This window comes from Hippopotamus amphibius, chromosome 5 (assembly GCF_030028045.1).
Source record: "Hippopotamus amphibius kiboko isolate mHipAmp2 chromosome 5, mHipAmp2.hap2, whole genome shotgun sequence".
In the NCBI taxonomy this organism is placed as follows: Eukaryota; Metazoa; Chordata; class Mammalia; order Artiodactyla; family Hippopotamidae; genus Hippopotamus; species Hippopotamus amphibius.
The window spans coordinates 107789977-107808262 of NC_080190.1; the positions used below are offsets into that span (position 1 = coordinate 107789977).

The 18286-nt window shown below is 38.9% G+C and overlaps 1 protein-coding gene across 2 annotated transcripts in view; it reads left to right on the forward strand.

The window, feature by feature from the left end:
- Positions 1 to 3821: 3821 nt before the first annotated feature.
- Positions 3822 to 18286, forward strand: part of IL7 (interleukin 7) — a 57638-nt gene continuing 43173 nt past the window's right edge. For both annotated transcript variants that reach the window (XM_057735839.1, XM_057735841.1), the window contains exons 1-2: positions 3822 to 4674; positions 10825 to 10958. In XM_057735839.1, the coding sequence (XP_057591822.1) occupies positions 4665 to 4674; positions 10825 to 10958 (144 nt within the window). In that variant the 5' untranslated portion in view covers positions 3822 to 4664. The remainder of the gene's footprint in view (positions 4675 to 10824; positions 10959 to 18286) is intronic.

Below are 18286 nucleotides of genomic sequence, written 5' to 3' on the forward strand. Positions count from 1 at the left end.
AATCCATTACCTTGGGTTTCTTGGTTCCATGCTTTCCTACCTCTTCAGAAAACCCTAATTTTAGCCATTAATATATTAATATGTCCTAGTACCTCTCATACATGAAAACAGAAACCTCCATTATGCTTTACATGCCTTTCAAACCATCACCTGATTCCTTTTATCTTCACCAGACATTTTAAACAGTTGCCTCCTCTCACCTTATTTGCACCTTCCTTTATAGTCCAGAAACTGGAATAGTGAGTCTAACTACACTGCTCTTCTCAAACTGCTGTCATGAAGACCATAGACAATCTCTACACTGTCAGATGCAGTGGACACACTTTTCAAACTTCATCTTGTTCAATCTCTTTGTGACATTTGGAAATACTGACTACTTAACCTGTGTTGAAATTCTATCTCCCTTTGCTGCTGGGGCGCTCACGCCTCTCCTACATCGGGGCCTATTATTTGTCAGTGTGTTGGTTGGCATCCAATTCTCCACCTACCCTTAACGCCCACGTCTCAAGGTTCCTCCTGGCATTGATTGTTTCTGTCTTCTCTCTTTGAAGTTCCAGGATGGATGATTTCATTCATTTCCATGGCTCGAGCCATCGCTGATCGGCTGACATACACATTTCCAGCAGTTCCTAATGTTTTGATGTGGGCATTTTGATTCAGCCTTCGGGAGAAACCTTTTTATTTTCCCTTTTGCAGTGATTGAAACTGGCAGTCTCATCCTATCCCTGGGCTGCATCCCATGAAATTAAATATTGTTGAGCTCCAATCAATCATATAATGCTTAAACACTTACAGTTTCTAGAAAACAACAGAATTCCCAAATCCCTTCATGAAGCTAAGAAAATCGGACAAGAAGCTAAGGCAATCGGGCAAAAACAACCCCCGGCTCAGTTGACTGTGATATGAAGAACAAACACACACCAATTATGAATATAATTGCAAAATTCTAAGTAATATATTAGCAACTTGAATTGAGCATTATGGTAAATTTGTGGTTTATTCAGGAATGCAACAAGAAAAAGCATGACCATGCAAATACATGCTAAGTAGTCGTTTGACAAAATTTAAACTTCATTTTCAAGCTCAGGCTTGAAAATCAAACAGATCTGATTTAGAATTGTAGGTTATTCACTTATAGCTATTTTTCCACTGGATAGGTAAATTAACCTGTTTCCCAGTTTCACTAATTTTTAAAATGGGTGTAGACTGCTTTAATCCTCTGATTTGAAATACATACCAACCTTTCCTTTTCATTATATTCTTTGCCCTTGAAATTACACATTTAACACCTGTTTTCTCCACCGTACTGAAACCACCTTGAAGACACACGTTACTATTCACCATGTGTAGCTTAATCTGTGTGAGTTTGCATGACCTGTTACAGAATCTGTGGGGCCCATTGCAAAGTGAAAATGAGAGTCCCCTTGTCCAAAAATAATTCAGAATTTCAAGACAGTGACTACAGAGCATTAAACCAAATCCAGAGCCCTTCTAAGCACAGGTCTCATGTGTTCTTATCTATAGACAGAATGATAGCCAGCATTTAGATCTCAGACTACAAAGACTGGTCACATTAAGTTGGGTAAAAATAGTTCAGATAAGTATGAAGAAAAGATTTTCAACTTACCAATAATGAACTACTTTGACTGAAGATTGTAGAACATTTAAAAAGACATTGGTTAATCTTTAAGAAGTCTCTCTTTAAGGTGACATTCATATTGCTTTATTTCCCTCTTTTTCCAGTACATTGTATTAATCATTCTGAAAATGTTGTCTTCCCTCTTAATATTTATTGGTTATAATTCATACACTTGATATACTACTTTGTTTACATATTGGCTTTTCTGCACAATTCATTGAATCTATGAGTGAACATAATGGTAACGACTCCATTTATCTAATCACACAACACTGGCATATAAAAATTCATAAAACATTTCTTTTATCCTTATCTGTCTTATGAAAAATAATGCTCAGTTCATCAAGATATCAACCATGAATTTAAGACTACACTTGGAATTTTTTCAAATGGTATTGATTCTGTCTTAGAAAAATAATAACTTGAGGTACTTAAAATGTGCCCATTTTCATATAACATAAAAATGCTAAATACATTATGAATATTTTCCTCAGAGTGATTCTCCACATTTGGAGTCAGAGTCCAGTGTGGAATTTACATCTCCTCTCCTGGAGCTCAGAATAATTCCCCCTCACGCTTCTCAAAGGTTCACTTATGCACAAGCCCTTGTTCAAGCAGGTTTTATGGTGAGTGCATGAAAAAGGAAGATGGATTTCCTGTTGAGAAAGTTATTGGTGGATGCTCTTTTATCTGTTCCTGAAGCTAAAAAAAACAACAATAAAAAGCCCGCAGGCCGTGTGCAACTACATATTTCAATGCTGCTGTCAGGGATTTTAAATAAATCACGAACTAACCTAGTTCTGTTTAGTTACAGAATTCATTTTTACTGGTCACTCCAGCCTCCTGTTTCCCCACTCCCCACCTCCACCCTAGGTTCCAGTCAGATGGAAATACTTGGCTTTCCCCACCACGTTCTGCCTCCTGTTCTCATCTGCTTCCCTTGTTCTCTTCCACTTTTCCTCCTGTTTCCCTCCTGCCTTCACATGCTTTCTCTTCCACACGTTCTCATTCATGCATCTTACTCAACTGTCCCCTCTCATTCTGTTGCTTTCTGCATGGCTGTGGACTAGATACTCTCCAAAGTGGAAGTCAGCTTGGCTGAGCACAGGAGGAAAAAGGCCATGAGTACCAGAGGCAGTCAGAGAGGGCAGTGAGGCCCAGATCACAGAGGGCCTTGAAAGCCCAGTGTGCAGTGGGACGTGGCCAGAGGGTGGTCACAGAGGGTGGCAAACATAAAAATATCCTGCCGCTATGAAGAGTATGAAAGGGTTGCGGGCACAAGTGAAAGCTGGAAGATCCCCTAGACAGCAGGGTTTTAATGGTTTACTCTTAGGCAATTCACAGTGTAGATTCAGGATTTATTTTAGAGGTAGAGCTGACAGGACCTGCCTATGGATTGGATGTGAGAAGTGAGACTAAATGAGAAATAGAAATCCAAGTTTCAGGCTTAAGTAACGCTGCCTCACTCTCTATTTCACTGTTGTTCTCTTTCTCTCTTCTTTCTTTTCCTCTTTTCTTTGTTCACACGATAGCAGAATCTGGATTGCTCACATCCCCAGGTTAGTTGACCTGCTTGGGTCTCAATTTAGAACTCACGAACTCCAGAAAGTTTTCCGGAGGTGGGGCAAAGACACATTCACACGATACGTGACACTCTTTCTCCTGGCATCAATGTCTATATTGTTCACAGGGCTTCCAACACAGGGATTCCAAGTGTGACCTCTAGAGCTGGTGTACAGCAGCTTTGCGTGCCATCTCTGATACTAATCAGCGGAGTGGATTCTGGCAGATACTTAAGTCTCAGTTCCCACATCTGTGAAGTACAGATAACAACATAGTCTACCACATAGAAGATTTGGCTTGAGATGACATACTTAAAAAGCTTAGCACAATACGAATACAGAGCAAAAGCTAGATAAATGATAGCCATAATATTATTATCACTGTTATTATTTTACATTATCCACCTTCATTTAAGCAGGGTTTCTGCAGAATATCAGAAACCAAACCAAAACAGAAAATTACCTAAATAATTCAGACCTAGGAAAAAAATTAACTCTTCTGTAACACAGTCAAAGATGGATAATTTGATTTACTAGCCAATGCAGATAAATACACACGAGGGAGTCACTGTTACCAGCTATTGTCAGTCTCCACTTTCTCTAACTAATTTGGGCTTTGATTTTTCAGGTCCAAACATAGCACTTACCAGATTAGAGAGACCCACCGGGTTATTTTTCTTTGAGGTTTTACCTGGGCAGGTGCATGTACAAAAGACAGACAGGAAAGAGACTAGAAGAGGTTAGAGAGCCTGAGGGCGTGGCCCGTGGCCCTCTTAATCATTCTTCACTTCCGTTTTTTTTTTTTTTTACAAGACGACTTGCCATCGTCCACCACCACATCCGCGGCAAGAGCTGCGACGCCTCCTCCCTGGCGTCCACTTACAATAGCCCAAATTTCGCCTTACACATGTGGCTTCTGTGGACACATTAGCAACCGATGCTTTTAGATCCTAGTCGCCTAACTTTGCCAAGGAGGTTGGAGGGTCTGGAAAGTCTTTTGCCTCGAATCTCCCCGATTCAAAAAGCCACCTCATTCCTCCTGCGGTGCTTTAGGAATCCGCGCCCTCCTCTGGTCCTGGTCCAGGTGCATAGGAAGCGCTAAGGGAGGAGGCAGGTGACCAGGAGAAGGGGGAAGCGCTGAAGGCGCCCCAGTGATTAACTCAGAGATCGAACCTGCAGACCAAGCGCAAAGTAGAAACTGAAAGTACACTGCCGGCTGATCCTACGGAAGTTATGGGAAAGGCAAAGCGCAGAGTCGGGCCGTGGTGTGTGCCGCCCCCCTTGGGATGGATGAAACAGCAGGCGCGGCGTGGGTAGGAGGAACCAGCAGCAGAGACGCCCTACCCGGCACGGACTCTCGGCAACTCCGCGGAAGACCAGGGTCCTGGGAGTGACTATGGGCGGTGAGAGCCTGCTCCTGCTGCAGTTGCGGTCATCATGACCACGCCCGCCTCCCGCAGACCATGTTCCATGGTAAGCGCTCCTCTCCCGGGCGCACAGATTCGCGCGCCCGGCACGCCCGGGGACTCTGGGACGCGCTGCGGGGCCCCGAGCCCAGGCGCGTCCGGGAACAGCCCGGCCTTGCACTTTGGACCTGCGGAGAGCCCTGGCTATGCCCCGGGGCAGCCGGCAGCCGCACCCGAGTACCCTGGCCCGTCGCCACTTGCACCTGGCAGGCTGCGTGGGAGAAGCAGTCCCAGGCGCCTACTCTCTGTCCCGAGACCGAGCGCTGCAGCCTCTGCGCCGCTCAGCGGTGGCAGCCCGCGCCCAGGTCCCAGTGCTCTCCGTCAGTGTCCCCTCGCCAGCTGCCCGCTGTCACCCCGGCGCCCAGCCCACCCTCCCCGGGCTCCTGGCCGCGCCACGGTACTCACAGGCGCCCCAGGATCGGCGAGGATCGGGGCTTTTGCAGCTCCAACTCCTTAGAGAAGTGAAAGCGAAGCTCCCACGGGGCACGCTTTTAAACCCCAAGGGGACAGGTCTCTGGAAAACCCCGTTTTCCCCCTTTTTTGAGGCTGGGAGTTTCCGACTGGGGCTGTACTGTGTGTCTTTTGCTGGGAACCCAAGTGCTCGGGCTGGCACTGAGAAAGGCCAGTTTCGGGTTTTGGTTTTTTTTTTTTTTTCCCCTAGATGGGTGCTCCTTGACGGAGGCAGGATTAACAGGCATAATTATAAATTCCAGACCCTTGCTGAGATCTGATATATTTTATCTGTGCGGAATACTGCCTTAAAATGGACAAGGGCAGAGTCGAGGCGAGCTGGATTCCGTTGGCAGCCGTATGGCCAATGTAAAGGGTCCAACAGTTGACTGGAAGAAAAAAGGGGGAAAAGAGATGTGAGTCGAGAGGAGCTGCCGAGGGAAATTTTACTGTTTTACAGTAAATACTTACTCAAGCAAAAGGAGACGGGTGGGGGAGGGTGCCAGAATAGGGAGCAGATTGTTCTTGTGTTTGATGCCTGGTCTGTGCCCTTTCCTGGCTGCACCGTTAGATCAAAAGAGCCCTTTCCCCACTCAGAGGTATTAGAGCATCAGAAATTGACAAAACCAAGAAGTACTTGAGCAGTAACAAAGGGGGCGGGGGGAGCGGGTTTAGCATACAGAAGATTTGTAATGGGTGTCCTCAGGAAGTTTAATACAGAATTGGAAATTAGGTATATCCCTATTTTCTTTACAATGCCCATGGATCTCCTGCAATTGCTTCTATCTGAACGGCTCCCAGTTCCAATCCTTCCATCACCTCTGATCTAGGGTGGAGAGGTAAAACAAGAAAAGGAAGCTAAGGTGGCCGTTATTAACAAGGAGCCTCTATTTCCTGAAGTATATCTATTCTAATCATGTATCATAAGTTATCAGCAATCAAAATATTAGCATTCTCAACTCCTAATAATAATAATTATGAGTGATTTGATAATGATTTTGTTCCAATAGATTTCACTAGAGGCTTAAGGATAGGGTTACTTTTCATCCTTTTACTTTGCCACTTCTTTGGGAAGTTGAAGTAGTTGAGGACATACTATGTGGTCCTCAATTGTGCTATCTAGTTTAGATAATTTAATCATATCTGAGGACCCAAAAATGGAATAGTAATAAAAACAGAGAACTGAGAAAGATTTGAAAGCCTGAACAAGTATAAAGGAGAATTACACAGGGTACCACATCAATGTTGAAATACCTTAAACAAAAATGGAAAAGGTTATTTTGTAGGACCAACTTACATGTTGATTTCACACACATGATGTGAGATTTTTTTCTGGCTTCACCTCTGACACATAATCTAATGTAATAAGAGCAAATAATCAGTGTCTTTTTTTTTCTGAAATAGAAGTATGTGATGCAGTGTTTCAGAGCTCAGCCAAGGAAGTGCCGTAGTGAGGTTCATGTGGAGCAAGATGGCTTTTGTACATTTCTCTTGGCTATATACAGGCAATTATTTTTGTAGGAAGCAGTGTACCTCAGTGGCTAAAAACTTAGTTTCTAGACTCAGCAACCTGGAAAAATTGGATTTCAATTGTGCCTCTTACAAGACACATTTTATATAGGGAAAAGGCTTGGGCCCCAGATTCTCCATCTGCAGAAATGTTAGTGACTGGTAGTACTTACCTCATGAAAGGTTATGGGATTAAATGAAGTATTGCATGCAGTATTATAGGATGGCTTCAGACATATCTTTAACTGTTGTTTATCGTGGGACTTGTGGATAGAATTCATAATCCAGTCTTAATATGTTTGTGGAATATATTAGAATTCTTTATGTGAGTATAATCACATTCATTTTTGTAACCTTAAAAAGATGATTTTCATATAATGTATGGTTATTTCCTAGTGTCTATTAATTTTTTCTTTATTCACTCACTTATGCCAAGTGTTCATATTGAAGCTGAGTCATATATTTTCAGATGTGTCTTTCATTCCATCCCGAATGTCTTTTGACCATTTTTTTAAACTCCCAGTGAAAATAGCTCTGTGTAATGTCTATAATAGACAATCAATAAACACTGATTGGTCTTAAACACTAATGAAAGATTGGATTTGAAGGACTGTAGAAACTAATTTATGTTCACTTTGACCCCATAACTTAAGCATCTGAGGATTGAATGTATTATTTGGCTTAATTTAAAAACCAACAAGAATTTTTTAGACAGCCATCATTCTGGCTTAACCAAACTCCCTACTGAAAACAAATTCTCCAGTTTCAATCCCTTCAGGAAATCTAAAGAAAATTCCACAAGCCCAAGCTTGCCTTACATTATTCTTTATAGTTTATCTTTTTTGTAATCTAAGGGAGAGTTCAAGGCGGGTGGGGGGGGGAGGAATGGGTATCTATGTATAATCTAAAACAAAACAAAAATAAAAGTAGAGTCCTTTCTTATTGTGACCACGTCAAAAACAGGTTCAAACTAGGCAATATTAATATGTTACTCTCTATGTCAGCGGTCCCCAGCCTTTTTGGCACCAGTGACTGGTTTCGTGGAAGACAATTTTTTCACGAACCGAGGTGGGGGGAGGGGATGGTTTCAGGATGATTCAAGTGCGTTACATTTATTGTGCACTTTATTTCTATTATTATTACATTGTAATATATAATGAAATAATTATACAACTCACCATAATGCTAACAGGAGGCAGAGCTCAGGTGGTAATGTGAGTGATGGGGAACGGCTGTAAATACAGATGAAGCTTCACTCGCTTGCCTGCCGCTCATCACCTGCTGTGCGGCCCAGTTCCTAACAGGCCATGGACCAGTAGTGGTCCGTGGCCAGGGGGGTTGGGGACCCCTGCTGTATGTGATGAGGAGAAAAGATGTCACTTGCAGACCAAACTACAAGTCATTAATGAGAAAGTTGGGAACCTCTGTGAAGTTGAAGCCCTGGGTGTGTTTGCAACATTGTTCCTCAGGCAATTTCAAATCTAAAGAGTTATTGTATTTAGATGGCTAGGTAGATTTTTAGAATTAAGGTGCTTGAGAGTTGAAAGGGACATTAAGAGATCATTTAGTCCTTCAGTCAGTCACACAACTCACTGCCATACCAAGACAAAACCCTCACATCTCCCTCTGCACTTTGCATTGCCCTAGTCTATCTGGAGCTAACCTATTTAACAACAAAGATGGCTACCAAAGACATGCTTTACAGATAAGGCAAATACTGTTTTAGAATCAAGAAACTAGTTATAGTACACAAAAAAGACTGTGTACTAATTTTCCACTAAGCCATCATTTGAAAGCATTGATAAAATTCCATCCAATGAATAAGTGGGTCGATGTGAATTTGGGGAGCACTAATCACTGAAATGTGGAGTGAAGAGGGCACAACAGCTAGTGCTCAGAGAAAATAAAACCAAACCACCTCCTTTATTAAAACGTAAAACTTGGACCTTTGAAATAACATTTGCATATGATAGTAAGAATGTCTCTTTTTCATTCCAATATTTATTTTGTTACATTTCCTTCAAAGCTCATTTCATGTTATATGCTGTCTAAATTTTCCATATCCTATACTCCTCCCAAAGTATTCCTGCCGGACATCTGTAAGATGACAGAGAAAATAAAAAGCTTGGCTCTATGCAATCTATACAAATCTGATTACAAAGTTAGGACTCAGTAAATAATTAGCAATCGATCATTGTTTGAGAATCTTCAGGATGAAGGAACAGTGGTAGAAGAAAGAGAGGCAGAGCTATATAATAGTACATGGAAGTGGTTTTCATTCAGAAGACCAAGTGATGACATGCTATCAAAAAATAACATTTGATCAGGCATTTCTGATCAAATCCTGGTGAATCAACCAGGTCAAGTTAGAATCCAGACCTGGCACCTACTATTTATGTCTTATAAAAAGATTAACTGGGCTTCCCTGGTGGCGCAGTGGTTAAGAATCCGCTTGCCAATGCAGGGGCCATGGGTTCAAGCCCTGGTCTGGGATGATCCCACATGCCGTGGAGCAACTAAGCCCGTGTGCCACAACTACTGAGCCTGTGCTCTAGAGCTGGGAGCCACAACTACTGCCTGAGTGCCAGAACTACTGAGGACCACACACCTAGAGCCCGCGCTCCGCAACAAGAGAAGCCACCACACTGAGAAGCCCATGCACTGCAATGAAGAGTAGCTCCCACTGTCCGCAACTACAGAAAGCCCGCACGCAGCAATGAAGACCCAATACAACCAATAAATAAAAAATTAATTAATTAATTAATTTAAAAAAGATTAACCAACCAGTAAGACCCTTTACATCCTTAGAGATAGTAAGTATAAGACACTGAACAGTGCTTGGTACATGACAGGTACTCAATTAAAGGTAACTAGTGTCATCATCATTGTTTATCTCCTAAGTGAATTCTTGCTCATCATGCCTATAGAAACTTAGTGGGAGAGCTATGAATAGATTCCAGGTCTCACTTTGTTTCTCTTACCTTGTTAAGTGTCCGTAACATATGGAGACTAGGACTCACGTTTGTTCCCCTATCTGCTACCTGGCCTACATTCTCTACTGTAAAAATATGGATCACTAACAGCACATAACTTATTGGGGAGAGCTACTAATTTTTATATGACAGATAATGATGTAATAGATGAGAATGTTATTGGGAAATTTATGATATATTTGACAGTCTAGGTTGTTGTCAGCATATTAGTTCCTTGGGTTTCAAGGAGTATTGTCTAATCTTAATCGAGGGAAGGCATACATGTGAAATGGTCTTGCACTCAACAAGAACAGTTAAAGTTCACTAGGGAAAATCACAGGAAATATACTGTCAACAATACTCAAGAGTTTATAGAAAGATGCAAACAAGACACTCTGGCAGGCTTATTAAGAAATAAAATAAGACCCTATGCAACCCGATTTTAATGCCTCAGGGAATCGCTGGCTTTCTATCAGTGTATTCCTGCTGCCCCCAGTGACACCATTTATAATTTCATTCCTTTTGGTGAACAATTGCCCCTAATTGAGAAGACATTTAAAAGTAGATATAAATCATTAATTAACAGGGTATGAATTTACTTATTGGGTTTCCCTAACATGTCAAGAAGCTAAACAGGGCTGTGTTTGAAGAGAATGTGGGTCTCTGGGCATTTAGAAACTGAAGATACTGAAAAGATAAGGAGTCACATAATATAAATGTCAACTTTGTCACAGTTCTGGAAGAGTAAGACTTTTAAGGTGCATCATTAAAAAGAAAGAATATAATCACAGTGCACTACTGCAGAGATAAACTTCCTGCAATGTTGCCTCCAGGAAGCAGCTGGACACTTGAACAACCATCAAGTTTTACGTAAATGCACAATCACATGCCATAGATCATGAAATTTCAAAAAATTTATAATTTTTAACCTGTAGTTCATCTGTTTTCCTGTCAGTGAAGCAAAGAAACGTTGCTGTCATCACACCTTTTCTGCACTTTCCCTAAGAGTTATAGCTGAATACAAACTGAAAGAAACAAACTCTAAGATATTGGCCTTCTTTGGTTGTTATATAATATTGGATTTTAGAGTTCTTCCTACACTATGCAAAACCAAGATCCAGTTTTAAAATTATTAGAAATAAGTGATCAGGCCAATTGAAACACCACCATCAAATGATGTAATATGACATGACATTTAGCTTATTCTTACTTACTGTTGAATTTAGTTTCTTTTAGGTATATTTTTGGAATTCCTCCCCTGATCCTTGTTCTGTTGCCAGTAGCATCATCTGACTGTGATATTGAAGGTAAAGACGGCGGAGCATATCAGAATGTTCTAATGGTCAACATCGATGACTTGGTATGTGTTTGTTCTCACATTTTAACTTACTGGGAAAATTTGATATATACTGTTGATATGCAGCTTGATATTCTAGTATTTATTTATATTCCTTGAAAGAAAGTGAAATAACTAAAGAATAAAAGCGAATGGGCTACTAACAATATTTCTTTAGAGTTGGTATCATTATATCCTTTAAAAAGAATTCTTTCCTAGACCTCAGACTCCCATAGCTGTCCTCCTCAATTCTGGTTCCCTTCACTACCAAAATCTTTGGGAGCATAATTTAGCATGACTCTCGGCATTTCCTCACTTCGCACTGTAAAAGCATCTATTCTATTAGGAGAAGGAAAATAACAGAATCTAATATTTAAAAATTATCATGAGAAGAGATGTATATTTTATTTTATCTGAAAATGTGTACATGCATATACATGTGTATTTTTATACATATGTGTTTATATATAAAACTTGCTGTTATTTTTTTACTTACTATGGAATTTTTTTTAATAATAGATATCATTCTTTAGAGTAGTTTTGGGTTTACAGAAAAGTTGAGGAGAAAGTAGAGAATTCCAGTATATGCACTCTCCCTCTGCACAATTTCCCTTATTATTAACATTTTGCATTTGTGTGGTACATTAGTTACAATTGATGAACCAATATTGATGCATTGATATTAACTAAACTCCATAGTTGACATTAGGGTTTACTTTTTGCAGAGCTCTACGGGTTTTGACAACTGCATGATGTCGTGTATCCACCATTACAGTATAATACAGAATAGTTTCACTGCCCTTAAAAATTTCCTGTGCTCCACTGATTCATCCCTCCCTCCCTCCCCTTGAACCCATGGCAACCACTGATCTGTTTATGGTCTCTGTGGTTAGCCTTTCTAGAATGTCATGTAGTTGGAGTCATGCAGTATGTAGCTTTTTTAGACTGGATTCTTTCACTTAGCAATGTGTTTTTAAGGTTCTTCCATGACTTTTGTGGCTTGAGGGCTCATTTCTTTTTATTGTTGAATAAAATTCCATTGAATGGATATACTACAGTTTGTTTCTCCATTCACTGATTGAAGGATATGTCTTGGTTGCTTCTAATTTTTGGCAATTATGAATAAAGCTTCTATAAACATTCGTGTGCAGGGTTTTGTGTGGACATACATTTTCAACTCATTTGGATAAATTCCTAGGAGAATGATTGCTGGATCACATGGTAAGACTATGTTTAGCTTTGTATTAAACTGCCATACTGTCTTCCGAAGTGACTGTATCATTTTGCATTCTCACCAGCAATGAATGAGAGCTTCTGATGCCTCACGTCCTTGCCAGCATTTGGTGTTGTCAGTATTTTAAGTTCTAGCCATTCTAATAGTTGTGTTGTGGTACCTCATTGTAGTTTTAATAAGCAATTCCCTAATGTCATATGGTGTTGAACATCTTTTCATATACTATTACCCTCTATCTATCTTCTTTGGTGAGGTGTCTGAACTCACATCTTACCTGACATCTTAACCATATTGAATCTTACTATCTATGATCATGGAATATCCTTTTTATTTAATTTTTTAAATTTCCTTCATCAGAATTTTGCACTTTTCCTAGTATCAATCTTGTTCATGTTTTGTTAGATTTATACCTAAGTACAGTATTTCATATTTTGGGTACTTTTGTAAATGGTGTTGTGTTTTGAATTTCAAATTCCAATTATTCATTGCAGGTGTATAGGAGAGCAATTGACTTCTGTATATTAACCTTGTATCCTGAAACCTTGCTATAACTGCTTTTTAGTTCCAGGAGGTGTTGTTGTTATTGTTGTTGATTCTTTGGGATTTTTAACATAGACAAATAAGTCATCTACCAAAATTAATTTTTTTACAGTTTAAGAGCTGTGTTAATATAATGGGATGTCTTGATTTAACAGTAATCAGTACTTGAAACCCCAAATGGCAAAAGAAAACCCTCTCAAATGTTCATAAGATGAGAGAAGTTGTCTAACCTTTCCCCTTCTTGCGTGCTGCTGTCGTCTCCACATACTCATACTGAAGTGGCATGACATCTTGGGAAATTCGATGTTACACCTCTTGGAGGGATATGGGAAACTCAAGATGTTATATAGTGAACACTACCACAGAGAACTGCTGATTTTGTCCATTGACAAAAAAAAGTGCACACTACATGGTAATTGCCCCATTTTATATTTCATGAATTGGAGGGGCATTTTTTGCATTAAATTATGCTACTCAATTTTTTTGAGTTAAGATTGTGTCTTTCCCTCGTTACTTACTCTTATCACCTTTATTTCAAAAAGGAAAAATCTGAGGCTCAGGGCCACCCAGTTCAGTGGCAGAGCCAAGATCTGATCCTCTGCTATTAACCAGCACACTCTCCTGCCTCCCAATAGCAGTCTCTGTGTCAGTTTATTCAGTCAGCAAACACTGATGTGGAGCCTGTTAGGTGCTCGTTATGGAAAACCCTTTTGTGTGGTGGGGTGGTGAGGGTGTGGGGGTAGATGCGATGGTGGACCAGATATAGACCCATATTTTAAGAGGCTTACGTTTGGTGATGGTTAAGTTTTGGTGTGAAGGATACAAGTTGCAGCTTGAAAAGGAGTGGCTGCCACGCTCATTTCAAGCAGACAGGTTGTGAGTCAGATTTGGAAACAAAGAGATATAAACTGTGTTCTAGGAGGAGTTGCAGAGATCAGCTCAACACCAGGAGAGAAACCATATTGCGGGATAGGGTGCTGATGTCCAGGCCTTTAGACAGTAAACCCTTTAGTAAAACTATCTCAGGCCTGCACTTCCTATATACATTTAGCATTTATTTACATGTTATAGCATTTTCATAGTAATTTTGCACACATTAGTAGTGATATATACAAATAATGAAAATTTACAAAAGATGAGGAAGGAATGTCAATAGAGTTCCTGAAAATTTTCCTCCCATACTTGCGGTGGATTGTTCATTGTGGACTCCACTTTAAAAGACCGCTGATATAGTGGAAGACACAAGTGGGTACATGTCATAACAAGATCGTGAGTGGTCTTGATGGGGTGGTATTTAGACAACCAAAAGACAATAGTGATTTGATCATAAAAGTAACATTGAATTACAATGCAAATTTTGAGCATTTACCATGTGCAAAGTGAGGCATTAGAAAATAAGAGCGTCCTTGTTCTTCTGTAATTTATGGAGTATAGGCATGTCACTATAATACGAAATAATACTAGCAGTGCATTACAAAACAGTTTCATACACATTATTTTATTTGAGCTTCATAGTATCTCTGTGAGATGATTATAATAATAATAATACCTAGCACAAATTCAGAGTTAACTATGTGCCAGCACTGCTCTGACCACTTCCCATGTAATAGTTATATAATTCTTATACCTCCATGTAATGAGGAAACTGAGATCTGGATCACATAGCTGGCAAGTGGCAAAGCTGGGATTCAAACCCAAGCAATCTGGTTCCAGAAAAGGCCCTCATTTTTATGAGGCAAAGCAGGTAATAGCCTTGGTTTTTTTCTTTTTTTTTTTTTCTTTGAGGGAAAACACATGATAGAGAGTTATGATGGTAACATAATGAAAGAAGCATATCAGGAACACCAAGATGGTGACTGGACTGGTTGAATTGTAGGGAAAGGTGATGGGGAGCTGAACAGGTGTTTTGAATACTGTTAAAATTAACCAGAGCAGATCAATAAGGTGGAATTGAGTTGTACAGGTAAGAAAATAGAAATGATAGGAACTGTTACATAGAGTCCGAATAGGGCCCAGGGTGAGGGTGAGACTCATCTTTCTGCCTAGCTCAGAGGGAATGGAAGGTTCAGAGTAAATAACAAAAGTCCTTTTCTATATGGTCTACTAAATAAGGAATTCATATTCCTAGAAATGGGATGACTAAGTTAAATAGAATCAGCACTTTAAGCTTCTTCATACGTATTACCAAATTATTTTCCAGACAGGATCCATCAATTTACAGTTCTTACAGGAATATATGAGATCATCATTTTTGTTAGTAATGAGTATTTTTATTTTTGATAATATCTGCCAGGGCAATGGAAAAATAACCTTTTGGTTTGATTTACATTTTTTTAACATGTATTCATCATTTATATTTTTCTTTATTTTGCAGCGAGATAAAATTCAGTGTACTCTTTCAAGTATACAGTTTAGTGGCTTTAAGTATATTCACAAGTTGTGTAATCATCCCCATTATCTACTTCCAGAACATTTTCATCCCCTCAAAGAGTGATGAAACCATTAGCAATCGCTTTCTATTCCTTATCACCAGACCCTGGTAGCTACTGGTCTACTTTCTGTTCCTATGGATCTGCCTTTTCTGGACGAGTCATACAAATGGAGTCATACAATATGGAGTCTTTTGCATTGGACTTCCTTCACTTAGCGTAATGTTTTCAAGATTCACCCATATTATAACGTGAATCAGTACTTCATTTCTTCTTATACATCAATAATCTATGGAATGGATATACCACATTTCTGTTTATCCATTCATCAGTTGAATGGATAAGTTGTTTTCACTCTTTAGTTATTACAAGTAATGCTTCTTCAAATGTTGGTTGTACATGTTTTTTTTGTGGAATACTCTTTGATATACACCTACAAGTGGAATTGCTGGTTCATATGGTAACTCTATGTTTAACTTTTGAGGAAATGCCAAACTATTTCCAAAGTGACTGAACCATTTTACACTCACACCAGCAGTGTATGAACATTGCAATTCCCCCATATCCTCACCAAAACTTGTCTGACATTTTTACTCTAGTCATTCTAGTGGGTGTGAAGTAGTATCCCACTGTTCCTTTGATTTACATTTCCCTGATGATTAATGATGTCAAGCATCTTTTCAATATTGACCATTCTTGTTGGCCGTTTATGTATCTTCTTTGAAAGAATTTGTATTTTCAGATACTTTGCTCACTTTTAAATCGGGTTGTCTTTTTATTGTTTGGTTGTGAGAGTTTTTCATATATTTTGGATACTAGATCTTTATCAGATGTGCAATTTGCAAATATTTTTCTTGTACTCTGGGTTTCTTTTCACTTTCTTTATGGTGTCCTTTAAAGCACAAAAGTTGACCCTGATGAAGTCCAGTTTTTTTATTCTTTCTTTTTTTGGTAATGCTTTTGGTATCATATGCAGAAATTAATGGCTAATCCAAGGTCACAAAGATTTACACTTACATTTTTTCTAAGAGTTTTATAGTTTTAGTTCATATTTAGGTCTTTGATCTATTTTTAGTTAATTTCTGTACATGATATGAGATAGGGGTCTAACTTCGTTCTTTTCTAGCTGTTCTTGCATCTTTTGGTGAAAAGACTATTTTCCCCTATTGAATTGTCTTGGCACCTTTATTGAAAATCATTTGTACCAGAATGAATGGGTATATTTTTAGATTTTTCAATTCCATTCCATTTTCTTATGCCCATCCTTATGACAGTACCACAGAGTAGCTCAGTAGTTAGTTTTAAAATTGGAAGTGTGAGTCTTCCAACTTTGTTCTTTTTTAACATTGTTTTGGCTTTTATAGGTCTTCATCACTTATATTAAGTTAATTTATATTTATTCTACGTTTTTGAGGGATTCTTGTTAAAAAACTTTAGAATTTATTTTTTCTTTTAAAAGGAGTTTTATTGAGATATAATTGACATACAATAAACTGCATATAAAAAGCTTTCGAATTAAATGCAGTGCAAAACTTTGGTGATACCATGCCTCTGTGCAATAATTATACCGCATAACTCCACACACCTGTAAGCATGGCCAAGTCAGTGGCATGGACAAAAGCAATGACAGTGGACAGAGCGGAGACCAGCTTAAGGATATCTTCTCCCTTATAGCCCTCAAGATCCTTTGCCATCTTCCTATTTGCTTTTATTGATATTCTCATCATTTGGTAGGCGCTCATTATATATTAAGTATGATAACTTTATGACTGTCATATTTGTTGAAAACATTTTCCAGCTCATCATTTACTTTTTATCTTTTTTGATATGCAGATTTTATTTTAGGTAGTCACATCTATAAAATAGAATCTACAATGTAGGAACCAAAGTGGGAGCTGCCATCTCCCTTTTTAAGGAGAGACGTTAGTCAAGTCTTCATAGAACACATGACTTTTTTTTTCTCTTGATTTCTTTTTAAAGACAACTTTTTAGAGGAGTTTTAGGCTTGCAATAAAATTGAGAGGAAGGTACATATTTCTTATGTACCCCATGCTCCCACATATTCATAGCCTCCCGTATTATCAACATCACTCATTTTTTTATGAAGTACATTTTTTATGAAGGATGCACCTACATTGACTCATCATAATCACCCAAAGTCCACAGTCTCCCTTAGAGTTCACTCTTGCCTTGTACATTTTATGGATTTGGAGAAAGTATAAAGACATATCCATCACTGTAAAATCATATATGGTATTTTCACTTCTCTAAAAGTCATTTATGCTCTGCCTATTCATCTTTCCACTTCCCTCAGCCTCTGGCAACCACTGATCTCCATTATCTCCATTGTTTTGCCTTTTCCGGCTTTATGCCTTTTCCCCAATCTGTATAGCTTTTATTTCTTTGCCATATTGCATTAACAAGGGCTTACTGCATTAGCAAGGGCTTCCAGTACAGTTTTGAAAAGAAGTGGTGTGAGGGGACATCCTTGCTTTCTACTTGATCTTAGTGGGAAAACTTTGAGTTCTTCATCATTAAGTGAGACATTAGCTGTGGTTTTATTTGCATAGTCTTTATCAAGGTGAGGAAGTTCCCTCTTTTTACTAGTTTGTTGAGAGGTTATTTTCAAGAGTGGGTGTTAGATTTTGTCAAATGCTTTTTCTTCATCAAATGATAAGATCATGTGATAAAAAAAAAAAACTCTGTTGACATGGTGGATTAAATTAATTGATTTTCCAATATTGAATCAGGTTTGCATGCTTGGAATAAATCCCCCTTGGCTGTGATGTATTATTCTTTTTGTATTTTACTGGGTTTGATATACTAATATTTTGTTGAGGATTTTCACATCTATGTTCTTGAGAGACATTGGCCTGTAGTTTTCTTTTCTTGTCATGTCTTTATCTGATTTTGGTATTAAAGTAATGGCAGCCTCATAGAATGGGTTAGGAAGTATTCCCTCTAATTCTATTCTCTGAAAGAGATTATAGAGAATTGGTCTAATTTCTTCCTTAAATGTTTGTGAGAATTCACCAGTGGGCTCATATGGACCTGGTGCTTTCTGTTTTGGAAGGTTGTTAGTTACTGATACAATTTCTTCAGTAGATATAGGCATATTCAGATCATCTATTTCTTCTTGTGAGTTTTGG